Source organism: Meles meles, chromosome 3 (assembly GCF_922984935.1).
Source record: "Meles meles chromosome 3, mMelMel3.1 paternal haplotype, whole genome shotgun sequence".
Taxonomy (NCBI): Eukaryota; Metazoa; Chordata; class Mammalia; order Carnivora; family Mustelidae; genus Meles; species Meles meles.
Window position 1 is genome coordinate 118167474 of NC_060068.1, and position 24165 is coordinate 118191638.

The window sequence follows — 24165 nt, forward strand, 5'->3', positions numbered from 1 at the left end:
CACCTGTCCACCCACCCGTCCACCCATCCATCCATCCACCTACCCCTCTAGCTACCTAGCCAGCCAGTCATGTGTCCATCCCTCCATTCCCAAGAACAATAGTTGAGTTCCTACTCTGTGCTGAGCCAAGACTGGCTAGGTCAGCTCTCTCCTGTCTAAATCCCTGGGTCAGCCTGGGGTGCTGAGGCAAGTCACTTTGCATATAAGATGGCAATCAGAGGGGCACCTGAGTGGCTCAGTCGGTTAAGTGTCCCACTCTTGATTTCAGCTCAGGTCATGATCTCAGGTTGTGAGATGTGAGATCAAGCCTCGCATCGGGTTCTACACTTAGTGGGGAATCTGCTTGGGATTCTCTTTTTCCCTCAGTACCTCCTGCTCATTCATTCTCTCTCTCTCTCTCTCAAATAAATAGATCTTAAAAAAATAAAATGGCAATCAGCAGTTCTTTTGCAGTGGGTTGAATTCAATGAGCTAGCTGACCCATCTCAGTGACTAGAAGAGTCCCTCAGCATGTGCGTTCTCTTCATGCTTGTGTGCCCCTCTTACTGTCCCTGGGATGGCTGGAGTGTTCCCACCAAGGGAACGGCTCCACTTCCTCTAGATTCGCAGCCCTATTTCAGGTCAACAACTTGCCTTGGCTCACCGGTTGCCCTTTGATTACTCAGGGTCCCCCTGAGCTGCAGTCCTGTTATATCTCACATATCTTGGGGTGACACAAACCCAGCCTTTCTCATCAAGGTGGATGGATGTTTCTGCACAGCTCCCCTCTAATGTGACAAAAGTCAACTAGTTTGTACTTAATTTGCAGGACACTGTGGGGTTGTCTGCTGGCTAGTGTTCATAATGGAGTCTCTGTCAGAGTGGCTAAGAGCAGACAACAAGGCCAGCCTGGGTTTGGATCCCGGCCCCTCCACATTGTGGCTGTGTCAGTTTAGGCCACAGAAGCCCCAGGGGACCGGCGGGGGGGGTTGGGCAGAGGGGCAACTGGTTTGGTTTTGGGTAGAGTAACCATAAGTCCTGGTTTGCCTGGCCACGTCCTGGCTGATGACTGTTGGCCCAGAGTTCCCTTTCACTTAAAAAATGCCCTGGTGGGACGCCTGGGTGGCTCAGGTGGTTAAGCGGCTGCCTTCGGCTCAGGTCATGATCCCAGTGTCCTGGGATCGAGTCCCACATCGGGTTCCTTGCTGGGCAGGGAGCCTTCTTCTCCCTCTGCCTCTGCCTGCCACTCTGTCTGCCTGTGTTCTCTCTCTCTCTCTCTCTGACAAGTGAAGAAATAAAATCTTAAAAAAAAAAATGCCCTTGTTTGGAAAATTGGCCATAGAGCCTTATGACCTGTTCTGGGAGATTCTGGAGAACTGAGGCAGGCAATCAGCCACATGGGGCATCCTAGAAAGGTCTCCATTCACAGAAAAAAGAAAACTAAAACAATCCTGCTTCTTCAACCCGTTGTTGTCACAAAACACCGCCTCTCAGCCTTTTCTCTGTACCTCTCTCACCTATTTGGATTTTTTTGTTTATGAAAGATTGCGTCTTGCTCTTTTCCACCTACCATTGCATATTACCTTCCCTGTGTATTTACACTCAGGGCCAATGTTGTTTTTAATGGTTGTATCGTGTTCTGTCCTGAAACTTAATTTATGTAGTGATCCCTTGGGTGTCCCGGACACTCTCCAGACTGGACAGAGTGATTTGGCAAAGATTGGGGTTTGTGCATGGGTGGGAGGGGTGTTGCTGAGCCAGGAACGGGTAGTCATTGCTGAGTTCTCGTGTCGGAATTGTCCTCGGGCTCACAAGTGCTGGTGAAGTCACATTGGGCTCAGAGGCTGTCTGGGGCCAGGCACCCCCATCCCCGGTGGGTCCAGGGACCTCGACCACGGACCATGTTCCTCTCTCCTGCGCTGCTCTGGTCAGACCCGGAGCAGGAGCCCCTGTATCCGAGCTGCTCCTTTTGAACTTAGGGGTGCTTCTTTTTTTTTTTTTTTTTTAAGACTTTATGTATTCATTTGACAGAGAGAGAGAGATCACAGTAGGCAGAGAGGTAGGCAGAGAGAGAGCAGGAAGCAGGCTCCATGCCAAGCAGAGAGCTGGTGTGGGACTCGATCTGAGGACCCTGAGATCATGACCCGAGCTGAAGGCAGAGGCTTAACCCGCTGAGCCGCCCAGGTGCCTTGGGGTGCTTCTTTTTTTTTTTTTTTTTAAAGATTTTATTTATTTATTTGACAGACAGAGATCACAAGTAGGCAGAGAGGCAGGCTGAGAGAGAGGAGGAAGAAGGCTCCCTGCTGAGCAGAGAGCCCAAGGCGGGGCTCCATCCCAGGGTCCTGGGATCATGACCTGAGCCAAAGGCAGAGGTTTTAACCCACTGAGCCACTCAGCCGCCCCTGAGGTGCTTCTTTTTAATAAGGTTAGGATCTTTGATAATTTTGCCGTCTACCTTCCCGGGTTTCAAGGAGCTCGGGGTTTAAGGAAGGACGCAGTTCTCCATCATAGGCCCTGCAAGAGACATCAGTATAAAATACTACGGGCAGTGACCGCTACCGAAGGAATTTGGGAGGGTGGCCACTGGAGCCCTAGGGAGCTGACCAGAGCTGTTTTCCGGGCTCCCGGGAGCATGGAGAAGGTGACCACGTCTCTGCCTCTTGGTTCATCTGAACTCCTCCCACTCACGTGCTGCCTCCTCCCAGCCCGTGACAGTCTCTGCGTGTCCCTCGAATACTGACTCCTGCCCTGTCTGCTCACCAGCACTCTGGCTGCAGCTTCCCCTAGGCCTCTCCGCCTGGAGCCTGGGGGTTGGCTGTATCTCACCCTGAGAAATAGCACCCGGGAGGAGGAGCAGTTTTGGAGGGAAGATGCCAAGATCCGTCTGGACAGACTGTGTCTGAGGGTCCTCTGGTGTGAGCAGTTGGCTCCGTGGGTCTGAAGCACACGACGTGCTCCTCACCCCAGACAGGGCTTCCCACAAGTTCCCAGCCTCAGGGAGCAGCACGTGCTCCTCTGATCTGAGCCAGAAACAGAGCAGGCTCCTTGGGCTGTCCTTCTCCCCCACCTCCTTGTCTCTCCTCCATCACCCAGCACTCCTCGTTTCCCATCAGCGGGAGCTCCCTCGGCCTGTAGCTACCTCCCGGGTCTGGTCCACTGTCTCTCACTGACGGCTCTCCCTGCTTCTGGCCTTGTGCCTCTGGGGTCCAGTCTCCAAACTAGCAGCCGGCCAGCTTTTCAAAATGTAGTTCTGACTCTGTCACCCTTCTCTTTTCAAACCTGGCCCTGCCAGTACAAAGACCAGCACCCCGTCACAGCCTTGGTGCCCAGAGTGACTTGGCATCCCGCCTGCCTCAAGGCCTCAGGTGTAGCCTGTGAAGATGCCTCCCCCTCCTCCCAAGGGAGAATGTGCACATTGCATAGAGAGAAGGCCCGGGGCTGAGCCTGGAGGAGCACCCATGTTTGGGGGAGGGCAAAAAAAAAAAAAAAAGAGGGACTCCTGAGAGGGAGCCGACAGGTGTGACAGGATTGGGAAGAGCAGAAAAACAGATGTCCCAGAAGCCAAGTTCACCCCTGTCTTGAGAGAGAAAACCTGATCAGCCAGGTCAGATGCCACAGAGCTGTTGGGGAATGTGAGGACAGAGCAGATTTAGCAACCCAGGCGAGCTGTCCTGGGGCGGTGGGGGGGGGGTGGGAGCAGCTTGTGAGGGCTTGTTGGGAAGGAGCAGGAGGTGGGAGCCGAGACAGCATGGCCAACATGAGTGTGACAGACTGACAGAACGGGAATCTGGTCACGCCAATGAAAACAGTTTCCGCGGGAGCAGCAGGACTGCTGAGCTGAGTAGAGAACGATCCCAAGAACGAGAGCTTGGGCCAGGAACAGAGCGAGCTGGGGAAGTTGGCACAACCGCTGTTTCTGTAATCCTCGGCCAGGATCCAGCGGCTCCTTTAAATACACACAGTTTGCTGCCTGTACGTTTTCTGCAGGACCTAAAGTTGATGGACCATCAGGGGAAGAAAAACTAACATGCCAGACAGTCCCTCCATGAACTGGATTTTTGGGGGGAGAACTGACCAGTGTCATCCCACAACAGGGCTTCTCCTGTCTCCTTGAAACAATGTGTTTATTTTTCCAACCAACAAATAAGCCCCACGGTGAGTCAGCATGTGGTGGACACAGCCGTGAACATTCCACCCCAGTACACAGACCCAACGTGGGTGTGCATTTACACGCATGGGGGCATCCTTTATCTGTGGCTGAAGCAGCCATTCTCACCAATGCGCTGGGTGACATAACAGGGGCCGCCTTCCACCTCCCCTTAGGGACCAGAGCAGTTCCTTCCCTGGCCCCCTTGACTTTGTCCTCTCTTGGAGAATCTGGACTTCCATCTGAGCTGTCTGGCACAGAGCATGCAGGGTCCTATGGTGTTCTCCCCTCCAAGCCCCGTTTTCCAGACTGGGGGCTGCAGGCTATATTAGATCCGTGGATCCAGGGCAGGGGCTGCTGACCTGAGGATGCCCCATCCTTGTTTGGAGGATAAGTGCCCTGAGTAATGTTTAATCCTGATAGCCCAGGCACCGGTCACTCATTGATGGAGGAGGCCAAAGTCTGTGGCCAAAAGAGCTGAGCTTGCTTTGGGCTTTTCTCAGAAATCATCTCTTCCCCTTCAGCTCCCTTCCTAGTGTGGTTCCAGCTCTGTGCCTTCATGCTGGCCTCGGGGACCAGACCCAAGGGTGAGCATGGCTGTCCCATGCTCCAGGTTCCAAACCAGAAGCTCTGAGCTCTGGCTGTAGACTTCAGGTCCTGAGCTCCATGTTCTGGGCCTGGAGCTCTAGGCCCCAGACTGTAAATTCTCAGGGGCAAGCTCTGCGTTCTGGGCTCCAGGATTTGAGCTCCAATCCCTGGCTCCAATTTCAGGCTTCTGATGTCCACCCAAGTAGGGGCTCTGCTTCTAGGCATTGGGCTCTAGATTCTGGGCTGTAACCTCCAATCCCAGATCCCAGACTCCATATGGGGCTCAAACTTACAACCCCGAGATCAAGAGTCTCATCCTTTACCAAGTGAGCCAGACAGGTAGATGCCCCTCCAGAGTCCAGTTTTTATTTTTATTATTTATTTTTTTAAAGATTTAATTAATTTATTTGATAGAGACACAGTGGGAGAGGGAACACAAACAGGGGCAATGGGAGAGGGAGAAGCTGGCTCCCTGCTGAGCAGGGAGCCTGATGCGGGGCTCTATCCCAGGACCCTGGGATCATGACCTGAGCCAAAGGCAGATGCTTAAAAACCAAGCCACCAGACACCCCCAGAGTCCAGTCCAGGTTCTGGTCTGGGTTCCAAGCTCTAAGTTCCAGTGACATACTGTACGCTCCAGGTTTTGGGTCTGGCTTCTGGGTTCCTCCAGCCCCTCAACAATAAAGCTAGGAGATGATGGCCTACTTGGCTAGTGGGGTTATTGGTGCCCACCCCTCTTAGCTGGCTGAGACTTCATTCCGGCCACCAGCATCCTGGGCTGGCCTGCAAGTGAGATGCTGCTTCTTTGGCGCTTCTCCTTGGCTTTCTGCCTCTGTTCAACCCCCAGACCAGTTCCTAGACAGAGGAGCTGAGATGGTCACAGAGCACCCCTTGCCTAGTCAATGCAGGAGTCCCACGACACACATGTATTCATGTTTCAGCTTTTCTTGGACCTGCCAGGACCACCAGGGGCAGGAATGGTGCCCCCTGTTTTTCGTGAATGGGCCTAGGTGGCAACTGATTCAACATAACCATGAGTGTTCCCCCCATCCAGCTTTTCTTTCCCTGCAAGAGCTGAATGCCAGCGTCTGATCCCCCAGACACTGGAGTCACCTGACCACCAGGCCAGGCCCCCTGCAGGGTGCACCTTGTGCTCGCTCCTGGGGGTAGGGATGGCTGCCCCAGGGAGCATCTGTCCATGGCTGTGTCAGCACTTCCTGCCAGGCACCAGGTAGCAGCTGGGGGCTCTGCCTGCCCTTGCCCTGGCAGGGTCACCAGAGCCAAGGTCACTGTGTGCTCTGCACTTGCCCTGTGGCCACCCCATCCCATCTGCTTGACTGTTGCCGTGAATATCAAGAGGGCTGAGGGGACCAAGACAGGCAGCAGGTTTCTTTCTCAGAGGCTTGGGTCCTATGGCCGTCCTCATGGCAGTCCCACCCACTCTCTCTGCCTGTGTCCTCTGCAAGATGGGGGTGCTGGAGACTGCAGAGCTGTCAGCAAATATGTGTCCTCTCCCCTCCTTCACACTGGGTGCTTGGTGGATAGGCTGACTCCCCTCCAGGCTTCCCATCTGGTGGGGTGAGGGGAAGCAGCTTCTATGACTTTTCCCAACCACGCAGGAGTCCAGCTCTGTGCAATGCAGTGGCTTTGGAAAGGGCCTGGGGGTTGGCCAGCTGGTGCCTTCTGTCCGTGGGCCTGGACCCCCATCGCTGCAGTGAGGGCCCAGGACCTTGAGGGATTCTGAGTGTGCAGAGCTGGGAGGAGGGAACTAGGTCTCCCTCAGCCTGGGACAGCTTCAGGGGACATATTGGGGAATTGTGGCCAAGGGACACAACAGCCAGCCAAAACGGGCCAAGGTGGGCAGTGGGCTGAAGCCCCACAAAGGAAGAGTTTATTATCCTTCTCCAGAAAGGGATGGTGAGTCAGAGTGACAAAGAAGTGGCCTTGAGAAATTCTTTGTTATTATAATTATTTTAATTGCGTCATTTAAAAAGCCTTAAAGCTAAAGTGAAAGTGTCCTTTGACTACTACCACCCCCCACCCCCCCCCACCCCCGTCCTGGTCCCCTCTCTATTTTCCTGTTTGACATGTATCCTTCTAGAACATTCTCTGTTCTTTCTGTATCCTTATAAGTGTGTCTCTGTGTTTGTGGTTTATATAAAGGTATCATGTCATGCGCATTGCTCTACTTTCTTTTACCGAACAATAACACATCTTGGAGAACTTTCCACAGCAGAACATGTTCTACCTAATTCTTCATCTGCTGTGTGGTACTGCAGGGCATAGACACACCACCACCTTTTTGTTATCCCACCCCCCTCCCCCCACCCCCACCCACATTTGTCTGTTTGCCAGTTTTTGGGTCATACACAGCCCGGCAGGGATGGGGCTCCCTGTGCCTGGGAGTAAGTGATTCTCTGGCAGTACTTCTGGGATCACATGCTGTGTGTTTTTAATCCTCAGCAGAAACTCCCAAGCTGCTCCCCAGAGCAGCCATATCAATGTATCCTCGCCCAAGAGGGTGCTGGCTTCCCATCAGGGTTTCCTCCCTGCTCCCTGCTGTGTGTTCCTGAGTCAGATAGCCTATGTGTTGTCTGATTGTGTCCAGCAACAAATTCCTTGCAGGATCCTGGACTCATCACTTCCCCTCCTGTAGCCTTGGTTTCATCCCCATCAGGCTATTTTGTCATGAGGACAAAGATGAGATGAAGGATGGGACATGCCTAACTTGGGGGCCTGAGCTGATGTGAATTTTCCTCTCCCTGCAGGAGCTCACATCTCCAGAGGCCCTTTCACCTGACCCATGACATCCTCTGTTACGGGGCAGTCGCATCTGTTGGTCCTTAAGAGTAGTAGGCGTCACTGCTACTACTGGTGGCTGAAGGTTGCGCTTGCCTCAGGAAGGTCCCGTCTTTCACCTGGTGCCCCCACCTCTTTATCTTTGCACGTGGAAAGTGTCTCTATCCCCAAGGGAGAACCCCCAGGGCCCAGGAAGTATAGGGGGGTTCTGCAGCTGATTGGAGAAGGGACAGGGGTTTGTCTCTCCACCCTCTTCTGGCCACAGACTATGATCCTGGTGCTATGCAGTCCCCTGCCCAGGACCCCCACTGCCCTGCTGTCCCTCTGTCCTTCACTGGGTCTGTCTGTGGCTACAGAATCATTTCCCACTAGGCCAAAGGGATACAGCACTGACTATGACGGACAAGGTCACTGCCATCAGGGCATGTTTATCATGTTGTCAGCAAAGAAGTGTAAAGTAAACAAGGTCATTACAGAGTGCAATGAGCACTGTGAAGGAAGGAAACCAGACAGCATTGTCCAGAACAAAGGTACAGAGAATGTTGTATCTGGTATCCGTCCATTTAGGCTGCTATAACAAAAATACCAGAGATTGGGAGATGTATAAACAACAAAAATTTATTTCTCACAGTTCTGGGTGCTGGAAGTCCAAGGTCAGGGTGTCAGCACCTCTGGTGTCTGTGACAGCCCTCGTCCAGGTTGTAGATAGCCAACTTTTTGCTCCGTCCTCACAGGGTAGAAGGGGTGGAGATTCTATTTTATAAGGGCACTAACCTCGCTCATGAGGGCTCCACCCTCATGACCAAGCACATCCCAAAGGCTCCACCTCCTAATACCATCACCTTGGGACTAGGATTTCAACGTGTGAATTTGGAGGGTGCTGGTGGACACAAGCATTTAGACCACAGCATCTGTGACCAGGGAAGGCTCCGCTGAGGTGTTCAAGCTGAAGGATGAAGTAGGACTTTCGCGGTTGCTGGTCCTAGAAAACCTACTCAGAGCCACAGGCACATGCATGCAGAAAGAATGTGATGCCTTGCCTAAACGAGGGTGTCTAGGGGTGGGTGACTTCAAGCCTGGGTGAATTTAGGTGTTCAGGTAGCTTTGGTAAGGAATCTCCTTCTATCTCTCAGTCTCACTCTCCTGTGCTGGCTTCACTGACATGCAGTTTCTCTCCCTGCATAATCTGCTCAAAGTCCCAGGAGATGGTAGATGACCATGACTGAGGTCAGAGAATTGTCCCTGCACCAAACTCTGATTGGCCAGGCCTGCGTCATGAGCCCACCCCCACCCCCAGCAGCTAAGGATTCTGGTCAACCCAGCCAAGCAAAATGGGTAGAGGGAGCAAAAGGCTGAAGGCCCTCAAGAAAAGCTTGGGTTCAACTTCTGGAGAAAGGCATGATGGGCCAGCAAACCCAACTGATCTGTCTCAGGAATTTCAAGGAAGAGGTGCCATGATGAGGGCCGCCAATTCCTGGCAGAGGGGACAGCAAGCACAAAGAACTGGATTGGGGAAGAGAGCTTGACCACCTCAGGGTCAGGAGGGCCCCTCACTCCCCAGGTGTCCCCTTGAGGTCCTCATGTCCCCTGGTTTCCTCTAGCTCAGCAGCTCTGGGCCCAAGTCTGGCTTCTCTGCCCATACACTGGGCCCTCCTTCTGGGAGGTCCTTCCTGCTCCCCCTCAATGTGTGGGCTGTCTAGAAACAGGGATGACCACCCAGCCAAAGCAGACAAGGGACAAAACCTGCCCTAGTGCAACAACCAGTATTTCCACAAGGCCCTTAATGCGTCCAAAGGAGCCCACAGCCATGTCTGTAGACACTCGAGCCCCACTAGAAGCAGAGGACAACATCCAGACACTGTACTCTGCTCAGATCCAGAGACTGAGGAAGAGCATGGTGACAGGGGGCACAGACACAGCTCCCCTGAAGGATCTTCCCCTCCTTCCCCTTCCTCCGTCCCTCCTGTCTCTGTCTGATCTCTCATATTCACACTTCAATACTCTGTGCAGTCAGGAAGAGAAGTTCTGACAACAGGAAGTCAGGGGGCACATCCTGAGGTCCCCAAGAGCTTCCTGGCACTAACCTTGGTGACGGAGGAAGTGCAGTTTCGGGGGGGGGGGGTACCCAGGGTAGACAGGCACACAAGGAACACACTTCATGGGAGAATAATAATTACTATTATAATAACAATATCATACATCCAGGACAAACCCAGCTGCCCCAGGCCAACTTCAAAATCCATACGTCCAGCAGCGCCTGTGTGAGTAGTGAGGGGCTGCCCACCTGCACCCCTGGGACTTACTCATACCAGCTCCCTGCCGAGGGGCCAGCCCCTCGTCCTGCTCCCTGCTGAGGCTCTGCCCGGGGTAGGGAGGCTCGCACTCCAATGCCACCCCTCTGTGCTGGGCCTGCCTGTACTGGGGAGGCTAGCCCCACCTCCCCTCAGTGGCCTGGCAGCAAGGGTTGGGGGAGTGAACCAATGAGGAACGGAGTGGTGGCAGCTGTGGGGTGTGGCTCCTCTGAGCCCGCTCTCCACTGCCTTCCAGCTCTTCCTGCGGGCCTGCCCATGGCAGGAAGGGGCCAAGGACACTCATGGCACAGACAGAGCATGCAGAGCGGGCCCACAGCATGCTTGGCCCACCAGGTGCCGTGCAGCTGGCCTGGACTGCTGGGCGGCTGTCAGAGGGCCGCCTGGGCTGTGGAGTCCGAGGAGTCCCCCTTGGGCTGGACCTCTGATACAGTCTGTGGTGGGGCCTCTTGGGAATGGGGCCCTTGGGTTGGCAGCTGCAGAAATTCTGGAAGCACCAGGTCCTCTTTGCGCAGAAGGCCCCTCTGGTCATGGGCCCCACTGCTCTGCACTCGATTCAGCAGCTCCACCAAGCCTGGGGGGGTGGGGTGGTGCATAGAGTCAAGAGGCCCATTGGTGCAGACCTGCCTATGCTAGCCCACCACCATCTCGCTGCCCTTCCTATGACCACAGCCTCCCCAACCCCCGCCCATCCTTCAGCCACTCTGTTCCCCTAGCCCCAGTGGACACTCTTCCAGCCCCAAAGACATGCAGGTCCTTGCCTCAGTTTACGCCTCTCGGATACTACCCACCTTCAATGATCCCCAGTGCTTCTAGTCCCTAGCTCCCACCATCCCCAAAGTACCTTCAATGTCACAGGTCTGCCTCTTCCCAGGGATACTACTGGGCGCCTCGGCCAGCGAGTTGAGGGACAGTGGAGTGGGATGGGTGGCTTTGTTCTGGGCTCTAGGCTGGCCGCCCTGTAAGAACGTGGAGTCAGAGCCACAACTGGGAGGGGAGGCATGGTGGATGGGCGGGGGGGGAGCCCTTTCCCTCTCTCACCTGGCTGCAGCACTGCGCTAGGTCTCCAGCTCCGGAAATCTTCACACCTATGACAGAGAGCACCACTGTTAGTGTTTGCCTCCCACCTGGCCCCCTTTCCTTCTGGGCCCAAGCCATCTCCAGGGACCAAGCCCCAAGGCCTTGCTTCTCTACCTGGATGAGTGTCCAAAACCAGTCTCTGGGCCGCCACCGAGCTCACTAGCTTCCCCAGATCCAGCGGCTGCTTCTCGCCTGGCTGTGGGGACAGGTCAGCAGCCCGCGAGCCAGGCAGCCAGCTCCCGGCCGCCCCTGACCCGCCCCGCTGTCCCCCGGCTCACCAGGCACAGCGCCACCTGTTGCGGGCTCAGGCCGTGCTTCGCCAGGATGGGCTGCAGCGCCTCCTGCAGCCGCTTGGTGGGCTTGGCGGAAATCCGCACCACGCGCTCCAGAGCCACCAACTCGACCCTGCACGGGACCCTCGCGCTGCGGCAGGGCGGAGAGCGGGCTCCGCCTCTCCCCCAACCCACCCGCGACAGGTCTAAGAGGGGGCGGAGCCTGAACTGGGGGGTGGGATCAGTTGGGGGTGGGCCTTTAGTTCCAGTGACACAGTTAGCCCGAGGCGCTGGGACAGGAAAGGGAGAAGAGCCTGACCTGCGACCCAAACAAGGGTTGGGACCCAGGCCCCAAGCCTGGGAGGTGGGGCACTCACTCGAAGGTGATCCTGTTCTCCAGCCGCACTTCCTGGTCCGCCAGCACCGCGCAGTCCTGGTCCAGGACCAGGGCCTTCTGCAGATGCGGGAGGAAGGTCTCAGAGTCCCTCTCTCCCCCGCCCCAACCATCCCCAGGGTCCGAGGGAACCACCTCACTTCCTCCCATGGCGCCCACTGGGGCCTCCTGAGGGTCAGAAGCAAGGGCCAAAGGGCTGGTGAGGTGTAGAGATGTAGATGGAGTAAGCCACCTGGCCAGACTGGGAGCCTAATATGGCCAAGGCCAGGGAGAAGAGGCCCAGAAGGTTGGACAGCTTCGGAAAAGAAGTGGAGTCACAGGAAGCATGCAGCGGGGTAAGCACAGAATGGCAATGAGGCTGCTTGGATAAGGAGCAGGCCTACGTCCTGGATCATGGGGCCGCCCCTTCCCAGGCCAGGCCATCTCTCTCAGGCATGTGAAACCCAGTCAGACCAGCTGGATGCATTTCCTTCCTCACCACCCACCTTTGATCAGCTACTCAGGCCTTGTCCCCTTTTTGACACTTGTCCACTTCTCTCCATCCCCACCTACCAAAGACACTTCCTGTCTCCTCACTGCAACAAGCCCTCTTCCCCCAAGACTGTGGTGAGGCCAGAAGGACGTAAAGTGTCCGCACAGTGCCGGGCACACAGTAGGTACATAAACAGTAGGTGTAGTGACTACTGCCCCTCTAGTTCCCACTGTCTGCACTAGCCCCGGGCAGGGAGGGAGGCTCTTCCAGGGATAGGTCCCTGCTGTGCTGCAGGGACAGGTGGAGTGTGGGTGGGGAGTTATATTTAGCAGTCGTGAATGCCCATCTGGGCTTCAGAGGCTGCAGGGGTGGCCTGAGTGGGCAGAGCTCCTCCCACGGCTGCCCTCCTGGTCCCACTCTCCAGGCCCTGGAACTTGCCCTGCACTTCTTACCCACACCCAGGACTTCACTTATGCTGCTCCATCTGCCTAGAATATCCTCTCCTGACAACTCCACGGGGCAGGCAAACACCTCCCCATCCCCCTCATTCTCCCCTCATCAACAGCTACCTCTTCCATGAAGCCTTCCTGGCAGCACCCAAAAAAGCCTACCTTTTCCCAGAAATTCTCTGAAGCTTCAGCTTCTCTTCCCTGATCACATCCTGTCAGGCTCACCTCCATCCTGTGGACCTGGAGGACAGAGCTCAGGCCCAGGTCCCTCTGCCTACCCAACTGGCAGGGCCTTAGGTCCTGCCTGGGTGAAGGAAATCCTGCAGGGTCTCTCTGGAAGGCAGCATTCTTTCTTTAGATCCCCCTTACGGGATGGTTTATTCCAAAGTGAGTTTTTCCTTAGACTCCTCTCTAAAACTTAACGCTCATTTGTACCTCAAGAAAAGTTTTTCATGGGCTCAGTGCGTTTGGGTGCCCCTGATGGCCATTTCAAGAATGGCCAGTAGGAATTCTGGGAGTCATGGGGGGGGCCCAGTTCTGGCCATGCTTCTCCCCCCAGTGAAGATGATGGGTGGAGCTGGAAGCTGGGAGGGGAGTAAGGATGGGACTCTCATGGGATGGGGATGGAGGCCTGAGTTTGAGGAGTTGGTGCTAGGCTGCTTTGGAGTTGGGCATAGGGGGAGGGGCAGAGTTGTTTTGGGGACTGGTATTAGGAAGGGGGTGAGGATAGGAAAGGAACTGGGGTTGAGGTCCTCGCTGAACAGAGACAGGAATGGGGTTGGGGTCAGGATCAGGAGGAGAGTGAGAGTTGGGGACCAGACCAGATTCACACCTGCTCATTGCCGACCAGGTAGACCTTGATGTCAGGTAGAGAGAGGCCTCGTTTCTCACAGATGCCCGCCAGCATGGCACGGATGGTGACGCCAGGTCGTGCCAGGGCCAAGGATGCCGTGCCATCAGGCAGGTACACGCAGCAGTACTTCCCTGGCCGGCTCTCACTCTCACCTTCTGTGCTCCCAAGGCTCTTCCGGTGGCTCTGCTTCCGGGCAGGAGCAGAGGGAAGGTCATGTATACACATTCAGGGACATGCAGGGAGGTACACAGGTAAGGTCACTGGGGCACACACACGCATGCACATGCCTAAGGGCATACTTCTAGGCAGGCAAAGGCACTCCTCCTACAACATAGATATGCTCACCCAGATGTAGTGGCGCCTAGAGACAGGTACTCCCGCTGACCCACATACACCTGCTGGGGACACCTGGGCCCCCACATGTGCACACACACAAGGAGAATGTACACCCATAGCACGCAGGGGCCCAAGGTGGTGAGGACAGGAAGAAAGTAAGGCGTATGAGGGGTTGGCAGCAGGAGATGGAATTGGGGACGAGGACTGTGACTGTGAGTGATGGCGGTCCCCCAAAGGTGCATGAGTAGTGGTTTTAGCCCAGGCCTCATCTCCCCCAGAAGTCCGCTCACCTCAGATTTGCTGTTGACAAAGGCAAGGAAACCAAGGTCCAGACTGGCAGAGGAGTTGAGGGAGCCCTGGGACTCTCTGCGTAAGGCTGAGTTTGGGGCTCCGCCTGCCAGTTCTAGGGGAGAGGGAGCAGTGAGCAGAACAGCCCCTGCTCCCTACACCCCCTTCTCCACAACCAGGGGGACCCCGCTGGAGCCCTCCTGCAGGGGTCTAACCCGTCTTGGGACCATGGAAGTGTTGCTACTGAGGGGGCTTCCCAAACTTCTGCTCTAATCTAGAAACCAAATCAGCGGGGAAACGTGGTGGTCACTGGGACCTCTATTTCGGTTTTTACAGATTTACAGACTATGAGACAAGTAGGAGGAAGTGGGGATTCTCAAAGCTTGCCCAAACTCCCACCCCGACTTTTCTCTGGGGCCTCCAATCCTCACCCCTGCGGAAAGACTTGCGGAGGGGGCGGCCCCCAGAGCCCTCAGTAGCCGGCAGGTGCCCCAACTCCTCCACGCCCAGCGGCAGCGACTTCCCGGGCTTCAGCTTCGGCTTCTGCGGGTACAGGAAAGGCTCAGGCACCGGGCTGGGCTCCAGCCCGCGTGCAGACCAGGGGCACACCCCTACAGGTCGGCACCCGGCCCCCTGCTGCCCACAGCTTCCCGTCCGCACCTTCCTCGTGGAGTCCGGGCTGCCGGGGCTGGAGGAGCCAGGTTCCCGCAGGGGGCGTCCCTCCGCCTCCGCCAGGAGACACTCGCGGTATAGCGGGGACTTGACGAAGCGCGCGTAGCTGTCGAACTTCATCAGGTTGAAGATCTGCGGGACCGCGCCGGGGTGGTGAGCCGGAGAAGGCGCTCTGCTCGCCACCGGCTGACCTGACCCTGCCCTCAGGGCTGGCTGGATCCCCAACCTGGCTGGCAAAACGCTAGGCCCTCCCACCCAACTCCTGGGTCCAGCCCCGCCCCCTTGGCTCCGCCTCGACCTCAGCTAGGCTCCGCCTCTAGCCCCTGTTCACTGCAGCCTCTGGTACCGCCCTCTGACCCACGACCTGACACTGCATCTCACTTTGGCGCTGGCATCTAAATTTGCCCTTTTCCGTACCCGACTCCACCCACATCCCACCAGTTACAATCGGCCCCGCCCCTGGATCTGGCTCCGCCTCTTGCGCTTTCTTCCAAGGCCACGCCCCCTAATCCCAAGAGACCCATGGAACAGGTCACCTGGAGCTGCTGCGCGCGGAACATGTCTGGTCGGGGTTCTGCCAGCACCTCCTCTCCTAGCCAGGCCTGCCGGTCGATGTTCACTGGGCTCAGCGCCTGGCTGGACAGGAATTCCTGGTAGATATGGCGGGCTTCCTGAGCAAGCTGTTGCAGGAGGGACAGAGAAGTTCAGGGACATGTCCCAGGCTCTGGTCCCACCACTCTGTCCCAGCCCCCCTTTCCCCCACCTGCTGGGTGTCACTGGCTGGGATCTGCTGGAAGCGCTCGCAGGCCTTCCAGAAAGTTACATTCTCGGCGCTGAACTCCTTTTTCAGGAACTCCTAGCACAGAGAAGGAGAGGGAAGTTAGGGACACAGAGACCCGGACAGGGGGTGCAGTCAAAGAGCCTGGGATAGAGGTAGGGCCAAGAGGCCAAGTCAGGCAGGTAGGGCCAGACAGACAGATGAGGCCAGGTTGGAAAGCACAGAGAGAAAATGAGAGGCAGAGACAAGGAAAGTTCCCTGCTGAGAGAACAGGAAGAAGGTGCCAAAGAAAGGCTCGAGGAGGCAGCTGACAGAGGAATCCCACTCTGGCCAGCCTGAAGCTCCATCCTTGTCCTCTCCCATGCCCGCTGCCCAACCCCCTCCCCCCCACACACTGTAGTGGCCACTGCCATCTGTCCTCCCAATCCCACCCCAAGGCTTACAGTGAAATAAGCCAGCCCCAGCGGGTCCTGCAGCAGCCGCTCGAAGGACAGGCCCCAGCTGGCCACAGGCTGCTCCTCGGTGGGGAAGGGGCTGCTGGGGCCACTAGGGAGGCTGTGGATACTGAGGGAGCTTCCTCGGCCCTCGCCCTGGCCCTGAGGCCCCGCCGTGCTGCTCAGCTCTGTAGGTGGATGGACAAGTGGTGGTGAACCCTGTGGCCTTCCCCAGCCCCTGGCCCAACCCCATCCGCAGGTATTTTCCCTGGAAAGATAGCAAGTGACAGGGGTGTCCCCACCCTGTTTCCACATACCCTCCCCCACCCCAGGCAAGCCTCCTCTATACCCTCTGTCACTTACCTCCATCTGAGACAGCCAGAACCTACAAGAGACCCAAGGTAGGCAGTCAGAGCATAGCTCAGGGTGGACTCTCAAGGGGACAGTTTTGGGTTCAGGCCCCAGGACTGGAGCTGTGTTCTCCTCCCCCTGGAGGACCATGCTGGGCATTCCCAGCCTGGTCACTGCTTACTCTGCACTTTGCTCAGGCTCTTCCTGGCTCCCCTTCCATCATGTGCCGACCACTGTGGGCTGGGAAGTACGCCAGCTTATTTTCCATTTGCCCCTGGTTCCCTCCTCCCATCGCATCTGCTGGCTAAACCCAGGTGTGCAGCATGATGCTATCAGCAGAGACTCTGGATCTTGTCTCTGCCATTTACTAGCTGTGTGACTCGTTACTTGTTCGTCTTCCTCTGCAAATAGGGGATGATGATAATAATAGTAACTTCCTTCCTCGGACTATTGTGAGGATCAGATCAGTTTAAGACATTTCCAGCAGTTGAAACAGTGGCCAGCATGTGGTAAGTGCTGTATCAGTGTTTGCTGGTGTCTCTATAGCCAGTGATCTCTTTGTTGCAACTGTATCCTCTTGGAGAGGGAGAAACCGAGAGACCCTGCCCCCCGCCCCCAACCTTAGGCTGGTGCCAGGATGCTATTTTTTATTAAAAGATTATTTATTTATTTATTTATTTGACAGAGAGAGATCACAAGTAGATAGAGAGGCAGGCAGAGAGAGAGGAAGCAGGCCCCTGCTGAGCAGAGAGCCCGACACGGGACTCGATCCCAGGACCCTGAGATCATGACCTGAGCCGAAGGCAGCGGCTTAACCCACTGAGCCACCCAGGTGCCCCCAGGATGCTATTTTATAGTTGAGAACAGTCATTCTCAGACTCTCGTGTGCATTGAAATGAGTGGTAGAAGCCCAGCTCCAGAGATTCAGACTCAATAGGCCCAGATGGGGCCAGAGACTCTCCATCTCTAAGAGGCTTTCAGGCAATGCTGATGCGCTGGTCCATAGACCACTGTGGATAGCATTGCTGTAGAGACCAACTCCATCCTCCCCCTCCCCCACGCACAGCTCCGACTTCTCTGGGAATCCCAACCATTAGTGAAATAGAAAAAAACCCTCTTTTCAAAATGACTCTTGCAGTGGTTTCTCTTGGTCTTCCTACCTTCCTAGCAGCTCCTCCAGCTTCCTCTTCATCTCCTACCCACGCAAGGTGGCCTCTACCCTTCCCTGACTCTGTCCTGGGCCCTTTCCTCCTCCCACATCTCTCCAATTCCAAACCCACATAGCCAACTTCCTGCTACCATCTCTGCCCCGATGTCCCACAAGCCCTTCCAACTCAGCCAGTCCCAAAGGGAGCCACCGCTGCCACCACCAAAGCAGGACATGGAACAGTTTCCCTACATCCTTCCTGTCTTTCTTCTCGCTACCTGGGTTCAGTCATCCCCAATTCCTCCCCCTCTCTCGGATCCTATATTCTCACTAAGCCTGTCACAGTAGTTGCTCCCATCTGTCCTTTTGTTACATCCCCGCTGGAAACAGGTCTGCAAACATGTCTCCCAGCCCTCCTAGCTAGAATCTCTCTCCTTGCTCCCCGTGCTCCCCTAGGAACCTCAGGTCCCACATCTGTGGGCCAGAACTGGCCTGGAAATATGTAGGACATTATTAATATCTTGAGCCTCATTTTTTTTAAGTGGGCTTACCTGACTGAGCCACCCAGGAGGCCCAAGACTTTTTTTTTTTTTTTCATTGTAAGTTTAAAGGTGTTTCCCACATTTAAAAACCAGGAATTTCACATAAACTCCTGTGATGCCTCAGCTAGCCGGAGCTTCTTCCCAGCGTGACAACCTTGGCTGGCCCTGAGCAGCAACTAGCTTCCCTGGAAGGGGCTCACGTTCTCTTCCGAGGTCTCAAGGCCAGCTTGATGCATTTATGTTACTTATAGAAACAGGTGCTGTCCCAGACTGCCTGAGTTCCCATTTGTGCTGTGTGATCTTGGACAAGGCACTACACCTCTCTGTGCCTCAATTTCTTTCTCTATAGAAATAGGGCAAATGCTTCCCCTGACTTCAAAGGGCTGCTGTGACTAAATAAGTTAAATATATAGATAAGGAACCCAGAACACGATCGGGCATGATCCGGCATGAAGGTCACTCTCATTGCTGTTGCTGCGTTAGTATTGGTGTCTGACCCTGCTCCACTTTGGAGTTTGCTAGCTCTGTTGTAGAGGAAAGAACACAGGTGTTGGGGTCTGCCAGACCCAGAGACAAATCCCAGCTCTGCCCTTTTCCATTTCACACCCTCTGGCTCTTCCTTGAGCCTTGTCTCCCACTGGGAGTGTGGAGGTAAGAGTTTGCTGAAGAGGAAAGAAAGTTCTCACAGAATGTGGCTGGGCGTGGAGCCCACCCGCAGGTGCCCCACTCCCACCACTGGAACCCTCACCCCCCTGCCTCTGCACCCCCCATCTGATGGCTTCTTCCCTTCTTCTGAGCCAGCTCCAGTGGCTGGCTGCCGGAGAAAAACCCAACTCCTGGGGTGCGCAAGAATTGAAGCTCAGGGTCCCTTCCAGCCTCCTCCTTCTGTTCCTGGAAGCTCTACTCCTGCCACACCTGCCTATCTTGCCTGCTCTGCATCTTTGCCAACCTTAGGGCTGCTGACACCATCCTCTGCCCAGGCTCTGGGAACCATCCTGCCTCCCCCTCCACGGTGGCCACCTGGTCCTCTGCCCCCCACCCCACACTGGCCTCTCTCTGCCCTGCCCTGTATCCCTGCCCTCAGCTCTCCTTAGCTCGGAGTCCCCGTGGCTGCTGGGGCAGGCCTGGAGCCACAGGCAGGGCACAGGAGCTTGCAGCCCAAGCCAGCCCATGCTCTTGTTTTCTTTCATTCTTGACATCATGTTGACTTGATTGTCCGTGTCTTTAGGCTGGCTCCCAGGTCGTGCGGGCGACCAAGCTCCCTGCCCTGGGGGGTGGAGCTGTTGCTGGGTCACAGCTGAAGCTCAGCCTGGGCCTGACTAATGAACCCCATCAGCCTCCCCCATTTCCCTCCCCCTTACTCCACCCTACATTTTATCAAACTTTTCTAGGTTCCCCACACCCCTTCACACTCCTGTTTCCTGCTTTTGCTGCTTTTTCTTGCGGGGTATCTGCTCCCACTCCCCTCACTGAACTTACTGCTCTCCAATCTCTACTCATTGACATCAGTCCCCTCCTAAGACCAGCTGCCCTGAACCCTCCTGCCTACCACACTTCTGCCCACCCGTGTCTAGGCCTCTCTGTCCTTCTAGTTTGGTAGCTCCCAGAGGGCAGCCCTGGTTTGTACAGGGAACCAAACTGCACTCCCTCCCATGAAGCACCCTCCTGGCTCTGGTGCTAATGAGCAGCCATCAGGGTCCCAGCAGTCCTCCTCTGCCCTCCCATGAGGTCCTGGCACCCTCTTTACCAGGGATCCTTGTCTGAACGCCCCGTGTCTGTGGCCTGCAGTTCACCTCTGCCTGTCCCTCTGGCCCCCTGGTTGTTGATCCATAGAGTTGGGGCTGAGGTGGGATAGGGACAGAGATCCGGAGGTGGGAGGGAGTGAGGATTGAGTCCAATTCCAGTTCCACCATTCGAGGGCAAGTAACTTCCTCCCCTGGGCCTCAGTTTCCCCCCTGGGTAGAACAGGGCTCAGCATTCCCAATTTCTTGGGACTGTGAGGAAAAGTGAGTGGGCATGTGAATGTGGCAAGCACGCAGCCGTCAGGGGCTCCGCTGATCTCATGCCATCACAGCTGACCTCATGCTGATGTCTCTGCCCAGGGCTCCCGCCTGCCCAGTCTCCCAGGCCTGGGGAAGTTGTGCTGAGCAGGGCCGGCCTTGCGCCACCCGGGCTTGCTTGAGGAGAAGTGGTGAGTGAATGGGAGAAAAGGGGAAGAAAGGATGAGGAAGGGTGTGGTGGAAGGTGACTCCCCTGACCATGGTCAGGCCTCAGTGTGCCATACTTTCTTCTTAGGCCCTGGAAGGGCCACTGGTGTCCAAGGATACCAAGGCGAGAGTGGGGTGGCCCAGCACTGCTGAGCTCCGGGTGAGTGACAGGCTCTCTCTGAGAGTACACACCCTTGTTCTTGCTCTCTCAGATCTTTATCCCGTGTGGCAGGTGTTATTCGCCCCATTTTACAGATGAGAAAACTTAGACCCAAAGAAGTCACACGGTAGGGAAGTGGCTGAGCTGAAGTTAAAAGTCAGGTGTGCTCAGCTGGAGCCTGAGGTCTTTCCCTCCACTAAGCTTCCTCCCTGGGCCGAAAGGATATGTACAAGGGGAGCTGAGCGGCTCAAGGCCTCAGCTCTTTGGACACAGGTGAGCAAAGTCAATGAGGGCTAAAGGGCCCAGGGGGGCCTCTTGAACTCTGCCCTCTGGAGAGGTCAGGCCTCAAAGGGAGGGCCAACTGACTTAACATCTTCTGTGCTGGACACTCTGTACCATCATCTCATTTCACCCTAGTTTGGGGAAACTGAGGTCCCCAGATCCTCTCTGGGTATATGCACAGAGAACCCCTTTCAGCCTGAGCCAGCCCTGAGGAGCTGACCCCTAGCCCCGAGCTGGATGCCAAGAATGCAGGCAGAGCTCCAGGAGGCTCTGCCTTGCGGGTCTCTCCAGGTGGGAAGACTAAGCGGGGCTCCTGAGAGTGGCAGGATATGATAACCACCTCTCTCCAGGTTTGAGGCCCAGCTTCCCCTCAGGCCACGTCCCTCCACACACACCCTATGTCTCCCCACATCCAGACCCTTCCCTATGCCATCCTCTCTTCCATATGGCGTAGCCTTTCAAGAACTTCATCCCACAATGCACAAAATATTCCGACAAGTCAGGTCTCCCTTCCCAGGTCCCCCTCAAGCTTTCTCTACCCCGGGCCCATGGCTCTTACCCAAATCTGAATAGAATTCTGATATTTGTCCCCGTGCCTTTTGTGCCTTGCCAGACTGGGAGCTGCTTGAGGAGAGGGGCCAGGGCAATGAGTTTGGGTCTCCAGTGCCTGGGACAGGGCCAGGACAGAGCAGACCCACAGAGGAGCCGTTGACTAAATGCCCGCATGAACAAATGAAGTGGCAGCAGGGTTTGGGTGGAGATGTCCCTGGGAGGGGGCTGGGAGCCTCTCTAAGTGACAGGTTTCATTGCAACTGCCTGACAAGCTGAGTGGCAGAAAGACGAGGCTGACAAATGAAGCTGCCTCAGCAGGGAATGATGGCAGCCGTGGGTGGGGGTGGTGGCAGGGGGAGGTGGGGGAGGACGGAGCCAGGCAGTTCTGGGAGGTGGGGGAGCAATGGCATTGAGTCAGAGAGGCCGAGCTCAGATACAGGCCCCTCTACTTGCTGGCCGCCTTCAGCTTGTCATTTGCTCCTCTGAGCCTCCCTCTGGGGGTAACCCATAGAAGGAGCCCGCCACTGGCTCCAGGGGTGCCTCTGTGTGCTGCCCCTGTGTGCACCCCTGCCTGTCCGTCCCTCCCCACGCCAGCTGAGCATGGTTTCAGAAAGCTGACCGATGACCCGCAAGCAGCTGAGCTGTGACCCTCAGGGTTTCAAGAGGTGACATGGAGAGTTCAGAACAGACCCAGAAAGAGCTAAGATAACCTGTGTGTGAAGTTTGCTTCTGGGAACCAGGGTATCCGTGAGCTTGCCAAGGCTGGGAGCAGAACTTGGGCGCCCTCCCTTCTCTGAATGACTTTGGGGTAGAGAAACCATGGGCTGACATGGGAGGGGCAGAGGCTGGGTCTGTCTCCAGGTAACCTCAGTCGCCTCCCAGTTCTGGGCACTGCTCAGCAGCACCAACCCAGCTGCCCTCTGGGGTGGGTGTGAGAGTGGACATGATCCTCCTTGGCCAGCACACCTGAGTATCATGCTTCTGGGGCTGGAGTGCATGGACCTTAGGTTCTTGAACTTTCAAAGTTAGGTTGATAGTAAAGACAGTGAGGTGGGGGACTGGGCCAGCTTGGTGGGGTTTGCTTCTCTCCCACTCAACTAGCCTGGGGTTGGGCAACAGATACTGGAAGAAGGAGAGGTGGAGAAGGGTCTTGGTAATTAGGAGGTAGGAGTGTGAGTACAACCTCAGTTTCTGAATGAGGGAGGGGATCCTTGAAGAGGTGCTGAGCATGAAAGAAAGCATTGGGCTGACATTTATCGAGCCCCCGCAGTGGGTCAAGGGCCTCATATTCATCATTCTACTTAATCATCTCAACAAGCCTTTGAGAACTGCTCCAATTTCCTCGTTTTATAGGTGAAGAAACTGAGGGTCAAAGAGGGCCCCTAGTAAGGGACAATGGAGCCAAGGCTGGAACCCGGTTCTTTCTAGACCCATTGGTTTTTTTCCCATAGTCCTAAGCTGGGGCTAGGTTGGAGGTTAAGACACCGGCTGGCTTCCTGGGGTTGTGAGGAGGGGCTAGGGCTTTGCCAAGTGGGCTGGTATCCTAGGGAGAGAAGGAAGGCCCAGCACAGTCTGCCCCATCAGCTGAATGCATAAAGAAGCTGGACTGTCCAAGCACAGCTATGATTTACAGGTGAAGCAGCCAGGGAGAGGGTTTAGGGGGTGGGGCAGCAGCAGTAGCCAGGGCCATCCGAACACCCAGCTACTCCCACCCTTCCTGGTAGCCCAAGATAGAAAAGACAAGCTGGCCTGGCCTGGCTGAGCCATCCCAGGCTGCCCAAAGACTACTTGTTCTGGCAGGAAGCCTCTGGAGCACGTCCAGCTGAAGGGCAGTGACCCACCGAGGGTTCCCCTTATCTGACCTTGGACATCAGGACATGGGGTGAGGGGACAGGACATGAGACTAAGTCAGATGTGGGGGTCTAGGCCCTTATGGGGGTAGGCAGGGTCAGAGGGCATGCCAGGTCTCTCTGCCCCAAATGGGGCCAAAGTGGCCGGAGAGGGGGGCAGTAGGGACCAGAAGCCTACACCCACTGTACTCTGCTCTCCTCTCTAAGATTGCCCCAGATCCCCAGCAGGGCCCTCTAGAAGGTCCTAGGAGGAGAGTCCCAGGTCCCATAGCCTGCTCCTGTTTTTATCCAACTTCTCCCGCCCGTGAGCAGCATGCAGGCTCTTGCCCAGCCCTGCCTGGCGTGCCTCCTGGGCTCCACCCTGGGTGTGCCCACCCCTTCCCCAAGGGCCTGGCCTGGAGCCCACACTCACCATGCGCCCGTTGGGGACACCCAGGTGCTTGGGCTTCCCTGGCATGCCGCCGCTGTTCACGGGTCCCTGCTGTGAGGAGAGCCCACCATGGGGACTGTGGGCAGCCCCGGCCAGAGCTTGCACGGTGGCAGGCAGGCAACAGAGAGAGCCCGGCTCCGCTCCTGCGGGCCCTCACATCCTGAAACACCAGCTCACTACCTCTTTTCTCTGCCACAGGAAGTGTCTCTATAGAAACCGAACCACAGAAAGAAGCAAGGTCTAAGAGAGCGAATGCCTCTTCCTACACACACACACACACACACACATGCACGCATGCACACACACGCACGTTCAAAGGCACACACATGCCACCAGTGCACCCTTGGCAGTGCCCCACACTGTCACCAGCACATCACAGAGACCTCTGTGCGCCCAGGAAGGAGCCCGGCCTGGTCTGGCCCAGCCCAGGGAGCTCCAAGTTCATGTCTGGGCACACAGAAGTGTGTGCTCACACAGTCACCTTTTTGCACCCTGGCGGGGGCTCACATCACCACATGAACATGCGCACTGAGTATGCACACATGTACTTTACTCAACACACGCTTAGCTCCCACCTGCTGTGTGTGTGCTGTGCATGGGCACACCCAGTGTCCCCCCAGGCACTTGTGCTCATGCAGAGTGACTATCCCATCCCCAGGTACCACCCAGGTATGCGCCCAAGTATACAGACAGATGGACACCTTGCGTGCACAGTCATGTACACACAGACCATTCAGGCATGTGTGTCATAAACACAGAGGCTCGCCTTTTATAAGAAACCCCTGTATTAAAAA

The 24165-nt window shown here is 56.0% G+C and overlaps 1 protein-coding gene across 2 annotated transcripts; it reads right to left on the minus strand.

The window, feature by feature from the left end:
* Positions 1-8142: 8142 nt before the first annotated feature.
* Positions 8143-23568, minus strand: RGS14 (regulator of G protein signaling 14). Of its 2 annotated transcripts, none has more exons than XM_046000816.1 (15): positions 23354-23568; positions 16214-16235; positions 15860-16038; positions 15402-15494; positions 15175-15318; positions 14627-14770; positions 14398-14509; positions 13969-14081; positions 13322-13528; positions 11552-11628; positions 11181-11307; positions 11017-11098; positions 10864-10910; positions 10667-10781; positions 8143-10396 (listed from the first exon to the last, which is right to left on the minus strand). In XM_046000816.1, exons 1-15 carry the CDS (start codon positions 23396-23398, stop codon positions 10194-10196), a joined length of 1710 nt encoding a protein of 569 aa, XP_045856772.1. In that variant the 5' UTR covers positions 23399-23568; the 3' UTR covers positions 8143-10193. The 2 variants fall into 2 exon arrangements, with proteins under 2 accessions (XP_045856772.1, XP_045856773.1); XM_046000817.1 differs by having other exon boundaries at positions 13322-13525; positions 23354-23567.
* Between the last annotated feature and the right edge of the window lie 597 nt (positions 23569-24165).